We start from the raw sequence: 16,098 nt of genomic DNA, 5'->3' as shown, positions 1-16,098 counted from the left end.
GTTGTTTCTGTTATTAAGTTGAGCAGAGTTGGACTTACAAACATATGCAAATTCAAAATTTGCAACTTCACAGATTACTGCTTCTTTTTGTCCATGACAGTTCTGTAACTTCCTTAGAATTCAGATTTATTTTTGGTTTTGAATATCCGGCTTTAGAGTAATTGTTACTGTATCCAACTAGGATTGAATTGTATTATACCTAAAGAAAATAACTGTAGCTGTAATTAATAATTATTCCTTTCAAGTTAAGTACAAGCGAGGTTCTTATTCACATGCAGTCGGTGCTTTTTGCATGGAAGTCGTTTGAGTTTTGTTTTATGTAGTCCAGGGTTGTGCTTAGTAGAACACCATGTGGGCATGCTTCTCTGTTTTGCTATATAAAAACAGTAGCTGATTTTGATTAATTTTTAGAAAGAAACTGGACTGTAAACTGGAATTTTTGACAAAAGCACAACAGGGAAGGTTGTGAGAGCATGATCTTTTTTACAGCTTGTATAATTTCAAAATGCCCATATGAATTATTCCCATCCAGATTGTCATGTTTTAGGCAAAGCACTGCCGATCATTATTAGTCTGCTGTAATATTTGAAGCAAAACAATTATTCTCAGAAATAAAACATTAATGACAGAAGTTAAAGATTTTATACCAATTCCTCTGAAGAAAAATGCTTGCAGGGCATGTTGTAACCAGTACTTAATATTCACAAATCTTGCTAAATGATGCTGCAGTATTATTTTTCCCCCCTTGGAGTTCGGAATGTGTTATTGTGTTAAAAGACAGATTGGAAAGTAAATCTTGTTAATATATGTTTTAAAAAGCTATTTGTAGTCTGCTCTTTCCCTTTTCTATTGAATGGAGTTGATTGTGTATTTCTTGCTGGCATTGATGTTCATAAGTTTCCCTTTGAATACTGGCTCTCCAAGATTGACCCAGCAAAGGTAGTATAGCTTTCTGTGGTAAGTTAATTCTGGTTTTGTCAGTATAAATGCTTAAAGCATTGCTACTGCTTAGGGAAAAAAAGCTGAAGGTACTGACAATCAAGTTGGAATTCTTGATTCTTGCAAGATACTAAATAGAAATGGTGCCATTGATTACTGGAGCCCTCATGGTTGGTCACGTAACCTAACCGTGCCCTGAACAGCAGCAACCCAAGCAAGAGGTGAAGGAAAAGGCAATATTTTCTGCCAGATTCAGCAGATCCTGCCGACCCTCTGTTGAAATGCAGGATTTCTGACTGCAAACCTTCTGGGAGCTGCTCTTCCCTGCGGTGACATCGTGGGAGCCAACCCCTGCAAACAGTGACCGACCCCTGCAAACAGTGACCGACCCCTGCAAACAGTGACCGACCCCTGCAAACAGTGACCGACCCCTGCAAACAGTGACCGCCGCAGCGCCGGGGAGCACAGAGTAGCGCCCAGTTACTGCCAAGTGGATAAAAACAGACACTTAGAAACAGTTGGGCCTTTCTGCCCCGAAGTCCCTCTCACGGCTGGATCTCTGAGCAGCGTCTAGGGGCAAACCTGCAGCTCTCCAGCTCGGCTGAACCTGTGGATCTTTTCTTCAGAGGCGCGGCTCGCACAAGGCAAATGCACTCAGACATCTTTACAGAACTCAGCCTAAATCAGCTGCAGGTTTCCTTTCTGTAGTGAATGGGATTTGGTTTAAGGCTTTTTTGTTTTTTTTTTTAAATCCTTTTTTCCTAATTGTAACAGGTTGTAATATTGTAACATTGTACAATTTTGCTTTTAACAGTGACTTTGACGGAATAAGCCACCTGCATCTGGTCTGATATGCACTGATTTTCCCCCAGCTCAGCGTTCAGAAAATGGGCTTGTTATACATTGTAATTTGAGTTGAAGTACAAAGTTCACAAGTCCTTCAATCTTGACACTGCATCAGCTGTAGCTGTCAGAGTGCAAACCTGCTAGACATAGATTATGGTGTTTGCCCCGAATCTTATCTAAACAGAGTCTTTTCTGAGTTTCAAAGATTGCTAAGTTTCCAAACTGCAATCACTCCCTCCAAGCACTTCCCTCATTCCCCCAATCTTTTTCCTCCTCTTTTCAACATGCAGCTATTTGGAAGGAACAAATAGGTAAAATCCCCATTGTCTGCCAGCACTGCTCAATCCCAGTGCTGCACCCAGACATGGAAAAAATCTCTTGCTCCACGTCTGCATCTATTCATATTGCTTTTCTTGATGTCTCCATGTGGCACTGTTATCCTGATGTTGCCTCTGATGTGTGATAGCTCATCTCGTGCAGGGTTTATAATAGGCAGGATAGATTTACTGCTGAAAAGTTCCATCAGACTGATGCAAAAGAAATGTCATGGTACAGCTGAATAGCACAGTGCTGTTCAGCCTTTTGAAAAAGAGGTCCAAGTTTCAGAGGTGATGGGGAGTAATCTCTGATTCCCTTCAGTAGCTCTCACTCCTGCCAGGAGTCCATCATCTTGCTGAGGAATAGAGGGATGGCTTTTGAAGGAGTCCACCCTGGTCTGGAGCTGTGGCACTGGGATTCAAGGCACAGGGCAGGGTCAGGTCTGGTAATCCCTGCAGTCAGAACTGCGGGTATTTGTGGGTGTGGCACAGCAGCAAATTCCCATCCTTTTGGGATGGGAAAGTTAACAGGCTCTTCTCATCATATGGTAGCCAGTTGAGGCCATGCTACAGCTGTAAAATACAGTCTAAAATTGTGTCCCTGAGTTAAGCATCCATGCAGCCATCTAAGGCTGACCCCAGGAGGCTACAGGTAGTTATCTACACAGCATATGAAGCTTTGAACTGCTTCACTGTTGCCCAGACTGTGCCAGTGTTTGAACACAGCATTTGGGTTTCTTTCTCCATGGCAGAGTTGCCTTACTTGGTGCTGCAAGAAACCAAGCTCAAAGACTGAGCAACTACTGAATATTTCCTTTAGTGGGCCAAAAGGAAAGCATGAAAATCACAAATACGACAAATGTTTCTCTAGCACCCAAGTGAAGAGGGAAGAAATAATTGTTTTTAGTATTTAAATGTTGTTTTGGTTTGTTTTTTAAACTGGGTTTGATTGGAATTTTTAAAGACCTATTGTTTTATGTCTGATATGGTCACTGCCAGTTGGCAGATTTTAATCTGTTCCACTGGGTTGCTGGCTGGACTGGGATTGTGTGTTCTGTCTGCATTTCAGTGGCACTGCCAGGGGACATTGGGCCTTTTGCCCTTGTCTGTGGACACTCAGAAATTAAATGTAACTTAACCTTAGCACAATTTGGGGAGAAGTTACTACAACCTTGCCATACTCGTTTTTTTAGTAAGATTGTGACATCTGTGCTGGCAAAAAAACCCCACCCCACAACAACAAAAAACCCCTGTTAAATCATTTGTGGTTTAATCATTGTCACATTACAACCACAAAGTACCCTAAGCAGTGGCCAAAAAAATCCTGTTAGGCCTTTTCATAGTACTTTCTGACCAAAGTGGCTAAATACCATGCAGTAATTTTAAATTACTTTTGTATGCTGTTTCTACTTTATGTTCTTAAATGGCTTCTAATAAAACATCAGAAAATAATCACTAGATTGAAAATACCAGTAAGTTAACAGGGACTGAGGAGCAGTTTATAGCATGATGTGTTATAACAACTCATCTTTTTAATTCTACTGCTTAAAAAGTTATGGTATGTTTGTTAAAAGATAGGGGTGCTTTTGATTTCTGGTTTCACTAGAAGCATTTCTTTCTTTTTTGGGGGGTTGGAGGGGAAAAAATATCTTCTTCATTGATAGTGTGATCAAAGAGGTCGCAGATTATTGCAGAGATCCTTATATGATATTTCTGAGTTCCTAAAACGTGGTGTTTTATCTGAAATTTTGTGGGTTTGGCAAACAGACAATTAGAGAGGAAATATTTTTAGGAAGTAAAACAATATTCATTTTATCTTTTTCTTTTCTGTCACAGTAGTATCTAGGAGTATCAATATCATTTGGGTTGATGGGAATAAATTCTAAAAAAACTCTTTCAGCAAATTTAATGCATTAAGTTTGCCATTTCTCAACATCTGCAAACCTCTGCTACACTGCTTGCATGGTGTCTGAAGACCAATAACCTCTGTGGTTTTATGTTTTCCGTGATCTTTCAGGTTTCATTATCTCCACTGTCTGGTCGGTGCTGTGTCGTTCATTCACTATATATCTCAAGGAATCTCAAGTGCTTTGGTTGCTGTAAAAGGTGCTTTTTGCCCTGGTCTCTTGCCCAAGCATGTGCTGCACGGCAGGTAACTAATCACAGCCCCGTGAGCCGTGGTAACTGAGCTTTGCTGGGGAGCCACTGGCTGGCTCAGTGACCTGTATTACCCACTATCTCATTTGGCAGAGAATTAAGAAGGGAGCAGACACCTCATCAGCAGATTTTCCTAAGTACAGACTCTTTTTGGTATAAGCTGTCAAAGTCCAAGGACCCTCCAATCTAGCTTTTTAAACCTCATCTGTCAGTGGACTATAATTGGCTTAAAGATATATAAATTGGCTTAAAGATAATAATGGAACTAACCTTTTTACACAAAAAGCTCATCCGCAACTGTCATAAACATTTTTACACAGAAAGCATGTCTGCAACTATGCTAAACTTCACCAAAGCTTAAAAATAATAGTCCTGAATAGTATATGAATAAAACATCCCAGTGAGTGATTGGTGGTGGGAGGTTAGTGCTGGCTGGTGTTGCAAAAGTCAGCTACTGCAGTAACTCACATCACTGATGCTACAGTAACTTGTGTGGAAGTTGTTTTGTTGTGGTTTTTAGTTGTTTTTTAGCTGCTTTTTCTCCCTACAAGAATGCTGATATGGTACTTGACTTCTGCTGCATCAGCTTGCACAGAGCTCCCCACCGGACCACCAGTAATCCAAAAACTGAAGTGCCTGCACATCAAGTAGCCCCCATGTGTTAAGGATTCTTAGTACAAAATGATGTTCATTCAGCATTGTTTAGCTGGTGTGTTTTTCTTCACATCTGCAAGTCTGCAGTCTGTTGGGCAGATTGTTCCCTGGCTGCCCACACAGAGCCTTTTCCGTCATTGTTTCCTTGGCCATGCCAAAGCTTTCCACACATGGATGTGTGCACAGACAGCTGAGCACAACAAAGGTGTCTCTGGCCTCACATACTCTCACTGCAGGACCTTGTGGCACGTCCAGATTGTTGAATTGCACGTCATGTGAGAGTACCACAAAGTTCTGTTCGTGGCCTTCTTAATCCAGTTATCAACTTGATCAAGCTATCAATCCTGGTCGTAAATTTTTCCTCCTTTCTCCACGTTTTGCAATGATTGGAAGTTCAGTGTCTACAAAGGAAAATTAGATTAGCAGAACTTAAGGACTTCTTAAAGTTGACTAAATGACACTTGAGTGCAGACATGCCAGTCCATCTCAAAGACAGCTGGGCTTGCACAAGCCATTGTATTATAAAGATTCCCATTGCCAGATAAAACTAATACAATTTTAGATTTAAAATAACTTTTTAAAAAGAAAAATAACTTTTTAAAAGAGTCATATATTTCTGTTTATATTAAGTGTATACAACATATTCATTTACTTTTGTATAAAATGGACTAAGAGATCTTTCTTGAATTATGATGGCTCCCTGTTTTCAGTAAATTTTGTTTTATACTTTTAACTGATTGCCTTACTACTGCAAAGTAGTTCTTTCTCTTCACAAAGTTAATGTTTTTAAGATTGTAAAGGTAGTAGGAAATATTTGAAGATTCACATTTAGATCCTATTTCTTTTGCCAAATTGCCTATTTGAAAAAAGAGGGGAAAGCCTCTTTATACCTTATTGTTAAAGTTTATTTGTAGCATGATGGGAATCCTCTCATATCAAACAAGACACGGTTATGACCATTTTTTAAGTGAAGACCAGAAAAGTCACTCCACTTAATTCACTGTCTCTAGTCAGCTCAAAAATGTCCTCATATTTTGTCTTAGCACACAAGTAATTGTATGTATGAGTATATTATACAAGGCTTGTAGGTTAAGTGTCTTGGAGGGGGGTGGCCTAATACTACCTCACCATAGTCATAATTGAATAAAACATGGAGCCAGACAATAGAATATAAATTCAACAGAATATAAATTCAATCTATCTCTGAACTTTGCTTTTTAATTAAGACTATTTGAGCACCTATTTATTTGTAAACCAAGATTTCTGTTATTTAGTGGGTGCCTCCAGCAGAAGCTTAATTTCCCTCTGCCCAGAGCTGCCCTGGTGCCATCTGCAGCTCCTGCAGCATTCAGGAGAGAGCTGGAGCTCCCGTGCTTCCCATCTCCAGCCAAACGGGTGGCACTGGCAGGATGGTGGCAGAGTGGTCCAGAGTGGTCCAGAGCCGTTTTGCTGGGCTCTGTCTGAAGCACTGCCCTGGTTCCAGGAGAGAGTCCAAAGCTGCAGATTTTCCATCCAGCCTCATTATTTATTTCGCAGTAGAGCTTTTTGTTGTCCTCAGTCTCTAGTGGAACAGATAAGATATGAAAGCCAAGAGAGATGGGGAATGCAGAGCTCTGGGCAGGAGGAGGGGAGGGGAAATAGTTACACTTTATGTCAGTGAGAAAGAAAGAAAGAGGTAAAGGCGAGGGAAGAAGGGGCTCTAATGGATTTGTTCAGTGCCCAGAAATATTCAGGATTTACAGCCATGGCTGTCTGTTCAGTTAGAGCAGTAGCATCATTCATTTGCTCTGTTAAACATCTGCAGACAAATGGATATGTGGTTTTGCTGGTTTTATTTCTGATCAGTTTGATTTTTTTATCTCTTCCTAAGTTTGACAGAGGTGGCTGTGTCTCTTTAAGTGGAGTCTGTGGGTTTGGACTGAGACCAGCAGTACCAGCAGAGCTGCAGAGGAGAGCTGTGCTGCAAACAACAGGCACCTCATGGCCAGTTTTCTCAGGCACCTCATCTTAACTTGACTCAGAGCATCCGGGGTATGGTTGTGTTTTGTCTTACAGCCATGGAGTTCTGACCTTCATTTGTATCAAGAGAAGATGAGGCTTCAAATAGTTGACCAGGGTCAGACATTACATGTGGCTTTGCAGTTATGGAGATGAAAATAGATGACTTGTAGTAATACTCAGCTAAGATATCATGGGAGAGAGCTCAAAAGAACATCTAGTGTCCTCAGAAAGGAGATTAAAGACTTTTAGAACAGTTAGAGTTGACTGCAAAGTGCAGAAGCTGAACTTGGACTTAGACACAGAAATTCTGTATTCTCACAGCTATAAAATAAACAGGAAAGTGACTGTGATTCACTAATACTTCCAGTGTGATATCCATGATATTGATGTGATAGATTGTAACGATTTCAATTTATCATACAATAGATTGGAGCCTAATGTGAGAGAGCTGTGAAACACAGGTGAATCTAGGGAGGTGAAAATTACAATGCAATCAAACATTCAGAAAGATAAATTATTGTAAAATATAGTTATGTTGAACATGGTTGTCAAAGAACAACTGGTTATAGTTGTATTGGTTCTTATTAAATGAAAAATCTAAATTCCTTTTTAAAGTAGGAATCCACAGAAATAGCACATTTTGACCAGGAACACCGCACACATTTCATGGGTGAGCATCACTCACTTGGGCACTGCTGGCTTTTGTGACGAGGCAGCACTGGGGGTTTGTGCAGCATATTGTGCCTGTCCCTCTGCCTTGTGGCCTTGCTTGGCAGGGACGAGCCTGCAGGCAGCAGGCTAAAGGTTTGGTCCCCGAGCAGTGTGCTGGGGAGAGGAGGCTGCCTGACACACAGAGCAGGATCCCAAGGTTTGGTCCCCGAGCAGTGTGCTGGGGAGAGGAGGCTCCTGACACACAGAGCTGGATCCCAAGGTTTGGTCCCTGAGCAGTGTGCTGGGGAGAGGAGGCTGCCTGACACACAGAGCTGGATCCCAAGGTTTGGTCCCCGAGCAGTGTGCTGGGGAGAGGAGGCTCCTGCCACACAGAGCTGGATCCCAAGGTTTGGTCCCCGAGCAGTGTGCTGGGGAGAGGAGGCTGCCTGACACACAGAGCTGGATCCCAAGGTTTGGTCCCCGAGCAGTGTGCTGGGGAGAGGAGGCTCCTGCCACACAGAGCTGGATCCCAGCGCAAAGGTGGACGGTGTGCGAGGCAGAGCAGCCACGTGCTGACCAGTTTGGTTCTGATCTTCATATCAGAGCCACAGCAGACAGCTGAATGTTATTTAAGCACTCCCATAGGATGATTTCATTTCAGGCTTTGAAGCCTCAGTACTTTCAGCAGAAAGTGCTAATGTAATTAAGATATGACATTCACGTTCACGAGACCCTAGAGCTGCGTGTTTAACTGGATTAAAGCAAATGGAACTTGATGGTGGTTTGGCTTTAAAAATCGCTCATTTCTTATTTGTTTAATCATGCCAAAATTGAACAAGGAAAATATTCTTCTACTGTACCTTAGCCCTAGTTGTCTTGACTCTGCAACTGCTCTGTTGATGATGACTCAAAGCCATGGTGAACTAATTAAGACAGCACTGTGTTACTAACAAAAGAGCCGCTTTCTTCCTCCCTCCTCCCCCCAGCAGTTTGTCAAACAAAATTGTATCCTATACCAAATAATAGCAATCTAATGTATCCTGGCACTCTGTCTCTAGTCAACCAACAGTATTTTGTAATGCTGTTTTCGTACACGTATTAGAGGATTTGTGTTTTACACAGCCCATTAACACAAGGGAATCATTAATTTCTGGAGAGTGTCTTTGCCAGGAAGATGTGGGCTTTAAATCTTCAGCGTACGTAGAAAAGTACTGTCCACCTCAAATGTTCTAAAGTAGTATGATCATTATTGAAAATAATGGCATAGTAATATTTAATGCTCTGCCTTTTAAATAACTGCATTCTACACTTGACATTCTTATAGAAGACTCACTGATACATTTACATTTGTATATACATGCTTAGATACAGTCTCTTAGTATTTTTTCGTGTGGGTCTGGATTATGAGGTGCTGCTGTTTCTCCCTTTTGTAGTTTTCTGTACTTTGCAGGCGTGTTAAAATAGCTTTGTCTCATTCAAAGTATCTTTGTGCTAATGTAGTTGCTCTTTCCACCTTTGTTTTTTTATATAAACAAAGGGCACGTGTTACATCTGTTTTTTGAAAGCCGTGGTTCCAAACTTGCAGCAATCGTTAACTCAGCTGCTGGTTTCTGCTCTCCAAGGGGTCTCCTGGCCTGACATGCACCGCCTGGCTGACAGAGTCCATCTGGAGGAGCTGACCAGAATTGGCATTCTGAAAGGCAACGTAGATGACATGGTGAAGGTTCATCTGGGTGCAGTATTTATGCCACACGGACTTGGACACCTACTTGGAATCGACGTGCATGACGTTGGAGGCTACCCAGAGGTTGGTGTTGGTCCCTTCCCAACTCCCCTGCAGACCATCCCCTCTCAATTCAATCAGCATTTCTTGTTCTGTGTGCATGGTTACCTAGTTTCATCCTCTCAGGGGTGGAGCAAATGCACATTTAAGTGTCTCTTTTTTTTTTTAGGTGTGGTATTTTATGCAGTTTACTTTGAGGAAATCTATTAGTCCATTAAAATATAAATTATTTATGGGGAGAAAGTGAACTGATGCCACCCTTTGGGCATTCTTAATCTGTCCAGTTCCTACATACATAGTGTTGTTGCTCTGTGAGTCACTGGTACCATTCCAGTGTACCCTGTGCTGTGGCAGAGCATCTCAGGCTACCTGAGACCTGTAGCAAGACTCACTTGCTCCATTCCAGATGTGAGACAGCTGCAGGAGCCCACTGCTGCACCTGGGCAGTATATCCTGATGGCTCTGTGATATGGAAACAAGCTGGCTCATATCCCTGTCTTGAACTTTGATATCCAGTGTCAGCACGGACACCACTGTAGATGAATTGTCCTGGGATGAGAACAGAGAGAAAAAAAGTCCCTCCAGTCTTCCAGTCTTTGCAAATGTGAAAGCCTAAGCTCTTGTATTCTGAGTTTCTGCAGAAAGCACAGAATGATTGCCTCTTGCCTTGAATTAACTTGGTGATTCACAACTGCGATCCGAAAGCAGAATAGGTAAAATTCTGTAACCAATTAATGGCAATATGTTTGCAATGATAACTAAAGAAATAAAAATCTCTAAGGGGAATTGAACTTAAGGTTTCAATAAAGAAAGGAAGTTTACAGCAGCTTCAGACATATTTCAGGAGGATTTTCTGCGTGTTAGGTCGTGGTTATTTGAGGCTAACTGTTTAAGGGTTTTCAAGTAATTCAGTACAAAATTAATCGTTTGTCTTCTCTCATATGTAAGCTGTTCTTTCACAAGAATCTGCAAAAGAAACTAAGAACTTTATAGGTGAGGTTTAAGCATATTTTGGAGCTTATTCTTGTTAGGGGAACAGCTGCTGTCGCTGGTTCACTTGCAGGCAGGGGAGGAACAATATTATGTACTTGAGGGTACACATTATGTTCACAGTATAATTATTGTTGAGGCACGATATTGTGATAACGATGTATTAGCACCAGCTAATAAATTTACATGTAATAAAAATGAAACAAAAATCAAAAGCAGCCCTATTGTGATTGGAAGGTTTCTGCAGATGAAGGGTGGATGTTTGCCCCTCTGTCCCTCCAAGTGCATTCTCTCTGTACAAGTACAGACATTCAGCAAAGCACAAGGATTGGGATTCCTTGGAGAGTTCATGGACTTAAAAATCCAGGACCCTGCTGTCTCATGCCTTTGCTTGGATTGTTTTCACTTGTGTTGTGAATACCCTTTCTGAATTTGGTGGACTAAAACACATGCTCAAGACTTGGTAGGGTAAAGAGATAACTGAATTTTAGGAACAAGGGAGAACAACTCTGAGAGTGCAAAGTTACCGTGCTTGGTTTTTATTTAAAAACTGTATGTTTCGAGGGTTAGAGCAAGTACCTTAATGTCAAGGGAGATTTCTAGAACTGATTTTGTGTGAGTCTAGAGCAGTGGACCCTGTACACCTTCCATCTCTCAGCAGATTTCAGTAGTGCAGTAGGCAAGGTATAGAATCATTTTTTGAAACTAATTTTTAGTTTCATACGACCGAATTTATAATTGTAAATTATCTGGTACATCGTTTTGGGGTGTATTAAATTTAAGGGTGATTTTTTGAAAGCAAACAGATAAATCCACAGTTTTGAAAGAGCAACCTGTTGCAGATAAAAATGCATATAGGAATTGGATTGTCAAATGAATTAGGCTCTCCAGTTTCATACTTACTGTATGTAAAAATGCCCAAGCTCTGTGTAGAATTTTATACCTGCAAATATTAAAATTATTTCTTACATTAAGAATGTTTGCATGGCTAATTTGCTTTCAAAATTTAATCCTAAATAGCAAATTTCTTGAATATGGAGGAAGCACATATGAAAGCCCACGAGTAAATAGCTAATTTTCTATTCTGTATTTGCATATAAATATGCACAGAGATGGGTGTGTGGCATCACCTTTAGTTTGAAAAATTATGAATTCTGGGTTCTGCAGCATTAATTTCACCTCTGTTAGACCCATCACTTGTGTCTGACCCAAAGCACGAGGCACTTTCTGTTGGGCTGTTTGTCTGAGGGGAGCGTTGGAGCACCTGGGGGTGGAAAACACCCCCCAGAAGCCTGGTGATGGGCTGAGCTTCACTGGGCTCCTCTGGGCCTGAGGGCCTTATGTGGGGCACGGAGGGACCGTGGGGCTCAGGGGACAAGAAATCCAAACGTGAGCACCCGGGCACCTTCCGTGCGGGTGTGAGGCGTGTCTGTGTTGAGAGGGAGAAGGTTTGTTGTCCAGGCCTCCTTGTCTCATGAGAAAACACATTTTGAAGACATCTAGTAGACTATGGAGTGGTTTGTGATGCATTTTAAATGCCTACCAGCTAGTGAGGTCTTCACAAGGAATTTCATAAAGCCATTTTGGTGTTTATTGTACACTGAGCCCATGCCTGTAGTATCATGCTCTTTTTTTCTAGCTGGTTAAAAAGCAACTTCTTTGCTTTTGGCCGAGGAAATTTCTGGGAGTATTACAAAGGATTTTTTAAAAATAAAAACTTTCCAAGTGGATATTATTCCATTATTTTTTCCTCAAGTGTAAACAGTTACATTTGAAATAATACAATAAACGTTAATTTCCTAATTTTTATCCGTCACAAAGTTTTGTGTGTTCCAAAAAAACTATTTCCAGACATTGTTAGCTTAGATTAGTTATTCATTGGTAGCCAAAGATTTCTTTTTTCAAAATTGGCAATAATAAGTTTTCATCTTTTCCAGTAAGCTTCTTTGACATGCAGCATTGAACAAGCACTTTCTTCCTCTTTGACAAACACCGTAAAATGCTTGCAGATTTTCTGCAAGAGAGCATACTCTAGGATATTAGAAAATATAACATTTTACTTCCTTTTTTTTGTTTGTTTTGTTTCGTTTTTGCTGTGATAAAGAATAATCGGTTTTGGCCAGAAATAAATGTGTTTTGGTAACTCTTATTTTAGGACAAGATGTTCAAAATAGTATAACTGCCAGTGTTTCCCCATTGAAAGATGTAAGGAAAGGTCCTGGTTTTCAGAAGTGCTCAGCAGCCAAGGGCTCCTTAGGGAGTCCCATCTCCCACGTGTGCCGTGGAATTCCTCGCAGGGAGAGGGAGCGTCGAGCGCTCCTTTGAAAATCCATCTGCCTCTGCTGAGGGCCTGACTGCAGCTCCAGCAGCTCTGAAAACCCAGCCCCAGTGGTACTAATCACTTCAGAAAATCTGGCCCTCAGTCAGGCAGAGCTTCAAAGGGTGAAAACCCCACTGGGCCGAGCTTCAGCTCTAAAATTTAATCATGGAGATGGTTTCCTCACATTCTTTCAGTTGTTTCTGGGTAAATTCGATATGGGATATAAATGAGGATTTGTGCCCGTTGCAATGGAGGAACTGTGGTAGGTGATCCCAAATTTTCAGACCCTGGGGTAGATGGGGCTGAAGTTTTCATTTAAATCTGGGTTCTGTGTCTCTAGGTGCTTGAGTTGATTCAATTTCATGTTATATTAATTGACTGTAAGGCTCTAAAGAATGCTAAGTACATTTGATGACTTTTTATAATAATAAGCCAGTTAATTTAAGTTAGGTTAATAACTACTGTGATTTTAGCATCTTATGAATTAAGAGTTTCATTTTGTTTTGGTTTTTTTTTAAATTATAAAATTCACCTTAGTTTAAATTTTTAATTCCATTTTCATGGAAAGGCGATCCTTTCTTTGCTTTTCTGCATCAACAAATTAGGGTTAGAGGTTTTTTTTGGAGTTATCCACGTACTTCCATCTCTGTGCATGCTGTGGGAATGTCCCTGCTACTCAGAGGGGTGCACAAGCTATGTCTGGCTTTAACAGAAAGCTTGCTCCCAGGTCCCAGATGACTGTCTGGGGATTTAGGTCACCAAACCTACTAGAGAACACAGGAATAATCTTGTTCCCTTTCTTGTTCTGGCAAAAATTATTTTCCTTATGTATCCTACTTTATGCTGAAGCAGAAGATTTCATTTTTTTGTGGTTAGCATTGCAAATGATGCATTAATGTTTTTTCCTTTAAGAAGCGGAGGATGAGGTGAATTTACCAAGAAGCCTAAAGCTGTTATGTAGGGCCCCAGTGATGCAAATTGCTTCACTTGGCCATAACCTTGCAAAGCCTTGCTCTAGCTTTGTGTACCCAGGACCTGCAAACATGAAGCAGCCTGTATGGGAGGCACTTAGATGAGCAAAGAGTAAAAGGGCCTTTCACTGATTTTAACTTTAGGTTTTGTTCTTGCAAGCAATTGTACACCTTGAGAAAAGATTAGGAGAAAAAAAACCTGCTGCTTCTGCTTCACGGGGTCCCCTTGAATCACTTTGGTTTTGATTCTTTGAATTCCTGCATAGCAGAGACACGGGGTGGTGTGGGGCCACCGAGCAGGCAGCGTGCAGGAAGGACAGGTGGGGGAAAACTCTCAGTTCTACAGCATTTCCGTGCAGGGCACCACTGAAATCCATGGTGATTATTGTTACCTGCTGGGTCAAACACCAGCCAGGAGGGTTTCCTGTAAGCTGGGATTCTTCTGTGAGGTTTAAACCCCTCCCAGAGTTAGATAAATGTTCTTACCCTGCTGTGGCATCTTACTTGTGTTCAGAAAAGTCGTGGTCAGTTCCCAGCAGCTTTTCCCTGTGAGGGCAGTGCTGGAGTTTGGGTGCTTATGGGAACTTAGAGCCTGGGCAGAGGCAGAAGAGGAGGGAAGGCTCGGGTGCTGTCAGTGCAGTGCCAAGGTGCAGACATGCTCCATCAAACCAGAGCTTCCCTACTCTGCTGAGAAAGAGTCATTGCACTTGGGGTTTTTAGTTGCTTGGTTTGTGTTTCATTAGTTCTGATTAATTTTTTTCTGATGGAGATGCTTATGTTTCTTTCACTTCTTGAGGTTTGTTGCAAAAGACTTTGTGTGCTAACAGAGTTTTTATCTGAATATATTTTGTCCAAATATTTCTGAAAATTTAGCAGCAAATAATGGAGCTTGTGTGTTTCTGAACAATTCATTCTAGGTGCAGTAGGAGAGAAAAAACAAGACAGTAGAGTTCTGCTTTCAATTACATGTAAAAGTAAGGTGTCATTGGTATACTTGAGGTTTTTTGCTATGCAATTTTTGCTAATATTGGTATTTATCACAAAAGAAAAAGCCCTTTCATTTAAGACAGTCATCTCTGTATGCTTTCTGTGTGTCACAAGAAAACCTGTCCATTAGATTTTAAATGGTGCTTGTCATTGGTCTTGTTCTAAAATAGTGTTGTTTGTAGTTTTTGCAATTCTTTATTTCTTATGAATTCTCTAATTATTCTCCTCGTCTTCCAGGTTTATGTTGTAGTTGTCAACTTGATGATTTATACTATTTGCTATGCTTTGTTTTCCTCACACTTAGGTCTTAAGAAAAGGAGAAAAAAATATTTATTATTTCCATTGTGATAGCACTGGAGCTTGGTGACATCTGGGGATCAGAAAGCAAAAATTACATGGGAAGTTATGCTCAGAGCCACAATGATGGATTGAAATTCAAGTCCATCTGAATCATCAGGCAGCAGTGCCTCGAATTAGTGGCAGGTGACTTCTCCTCATTCTCTGCAATAACAGGAAAATGATTAGGCAACCTGATAATATACCAAGGAAAAGAAGAAAACATTTCAAGTAAAATAGCCAGTTAAACATCGTGTGCCCTCTATTCCCCCACTATTAACTTTGAGATGTGTCCCAAAAGCTCCAGCTATTAATTAGATTCTCCTGCAGAAGTGGAAGCTTTGACTTGCAAATGCCACAAGTGATATGTGGTGCTTGGGGCATATTCTGGAACCTGCTGCTGATTTCAAAGGCAGGAGTGACAGCAGTTCCTTCAGGTGACTACAGGCAGCTCAGGCTGCTGGGGAAAAGTGGGAGAGATTGAATAAACTAATCTTCATTAGTAACACTCAGCAAGTGAAACAAGGGCTTAGAGAGAAGGGACCAGGAGACAAGTGAAATGGAATTTGGGACTTTTATTTTATTAGCTGCACACAGCTCCGTTCCTTTTGCAGCAAATGAGCTAATTAGAAGTTGGGGATGTGCACTGGGAGAATAGGGAGGAGTGGAAGAGCTGAGATTTCACTTCGGTGTTCATTTCATATTATCCAAGTGTAATCTTAGCATCCTGATTAATTTAAATACCTGATTGCACTTAGCTTGGTAAAGTGGTTAGGACTTCCTTGTATACTGGATGTATTCCAGCTGGCACAGTCTGTTTGTCAGGCTCAAAAAGTTCTGTGATGATTTAACTGGAAAAAAGTACCAGAAACTGGTTTGTGTCTCTACCTGAGTCTTTTACTGCGGGTCAGTATTTGCAGCCTTGAGTAGCTCTGGTGGTGTCTGCTGTGGCTCTGGCTGCCACTGCCTGGCTGGAGGAAACTGCTGGGTTTTGGGGGGGAAGGTGCCCTGGCATCTCTGTGCCTGTGCATCTCTAGGTGGTTTTGGGGGGGAAGGTGCCCTGGCATCTCTGTGCCTGTGCATCTCTAGGTGGTGTCATGGCCCTGTGCGTGATGAGCAGCCAGCACAGGGACATCACCTGTGGTT

The 16,098-nt window shown here is 41.3% G+C and overlaps 1 protein-coding gene across 7 annotated transcripts in view; it reads left to right on the top strand.

Annotated features, from left to right (window-relative positions):
• PEPD (peptidase D) overlaps nucleotides 1–16,098 on the top strand; it is a 191,604-nt gene that overhangs the window by 162,969 nt on the left and 12,537 nt on the right. For all 7 annotated transcript variants that reach the window (XM_064671287.1, XM_064671286.1, XM_064671293.1 and 4 more), the window contains one exon: nucleotides 9,188–9,372. In XM_064671287.1, coding sequence (XP_064527357.1) covers nucleotides 9,188–9,372 — 185 coding nt within the window. The remainder of the gene's footprint in view (nucleotides 1–9,187; nucleotides 9,373–16,098) is intronic.

The sequence above is a fragment of the Pseudopipra pipra genome, chromosome 14 (assembly GCF_036250125.1).
Source record: "Pseudopipra pipra isolate bDixPip1 chromosome 14, bDixPip1.hap1, whole genome shotgun sequence".
In the NCBI taxonomy this organism is placed as follows: Eukaryota; Metazoa; Chordata; class Aves; order Passeriformes; family Pipridae; genus Pseudopipra; species Pseudopipra pipra.
Note: the sequence above shows the minus strand (reverse complement) of the source record. Positions and strands in the feature narration are given on the sequence as shown.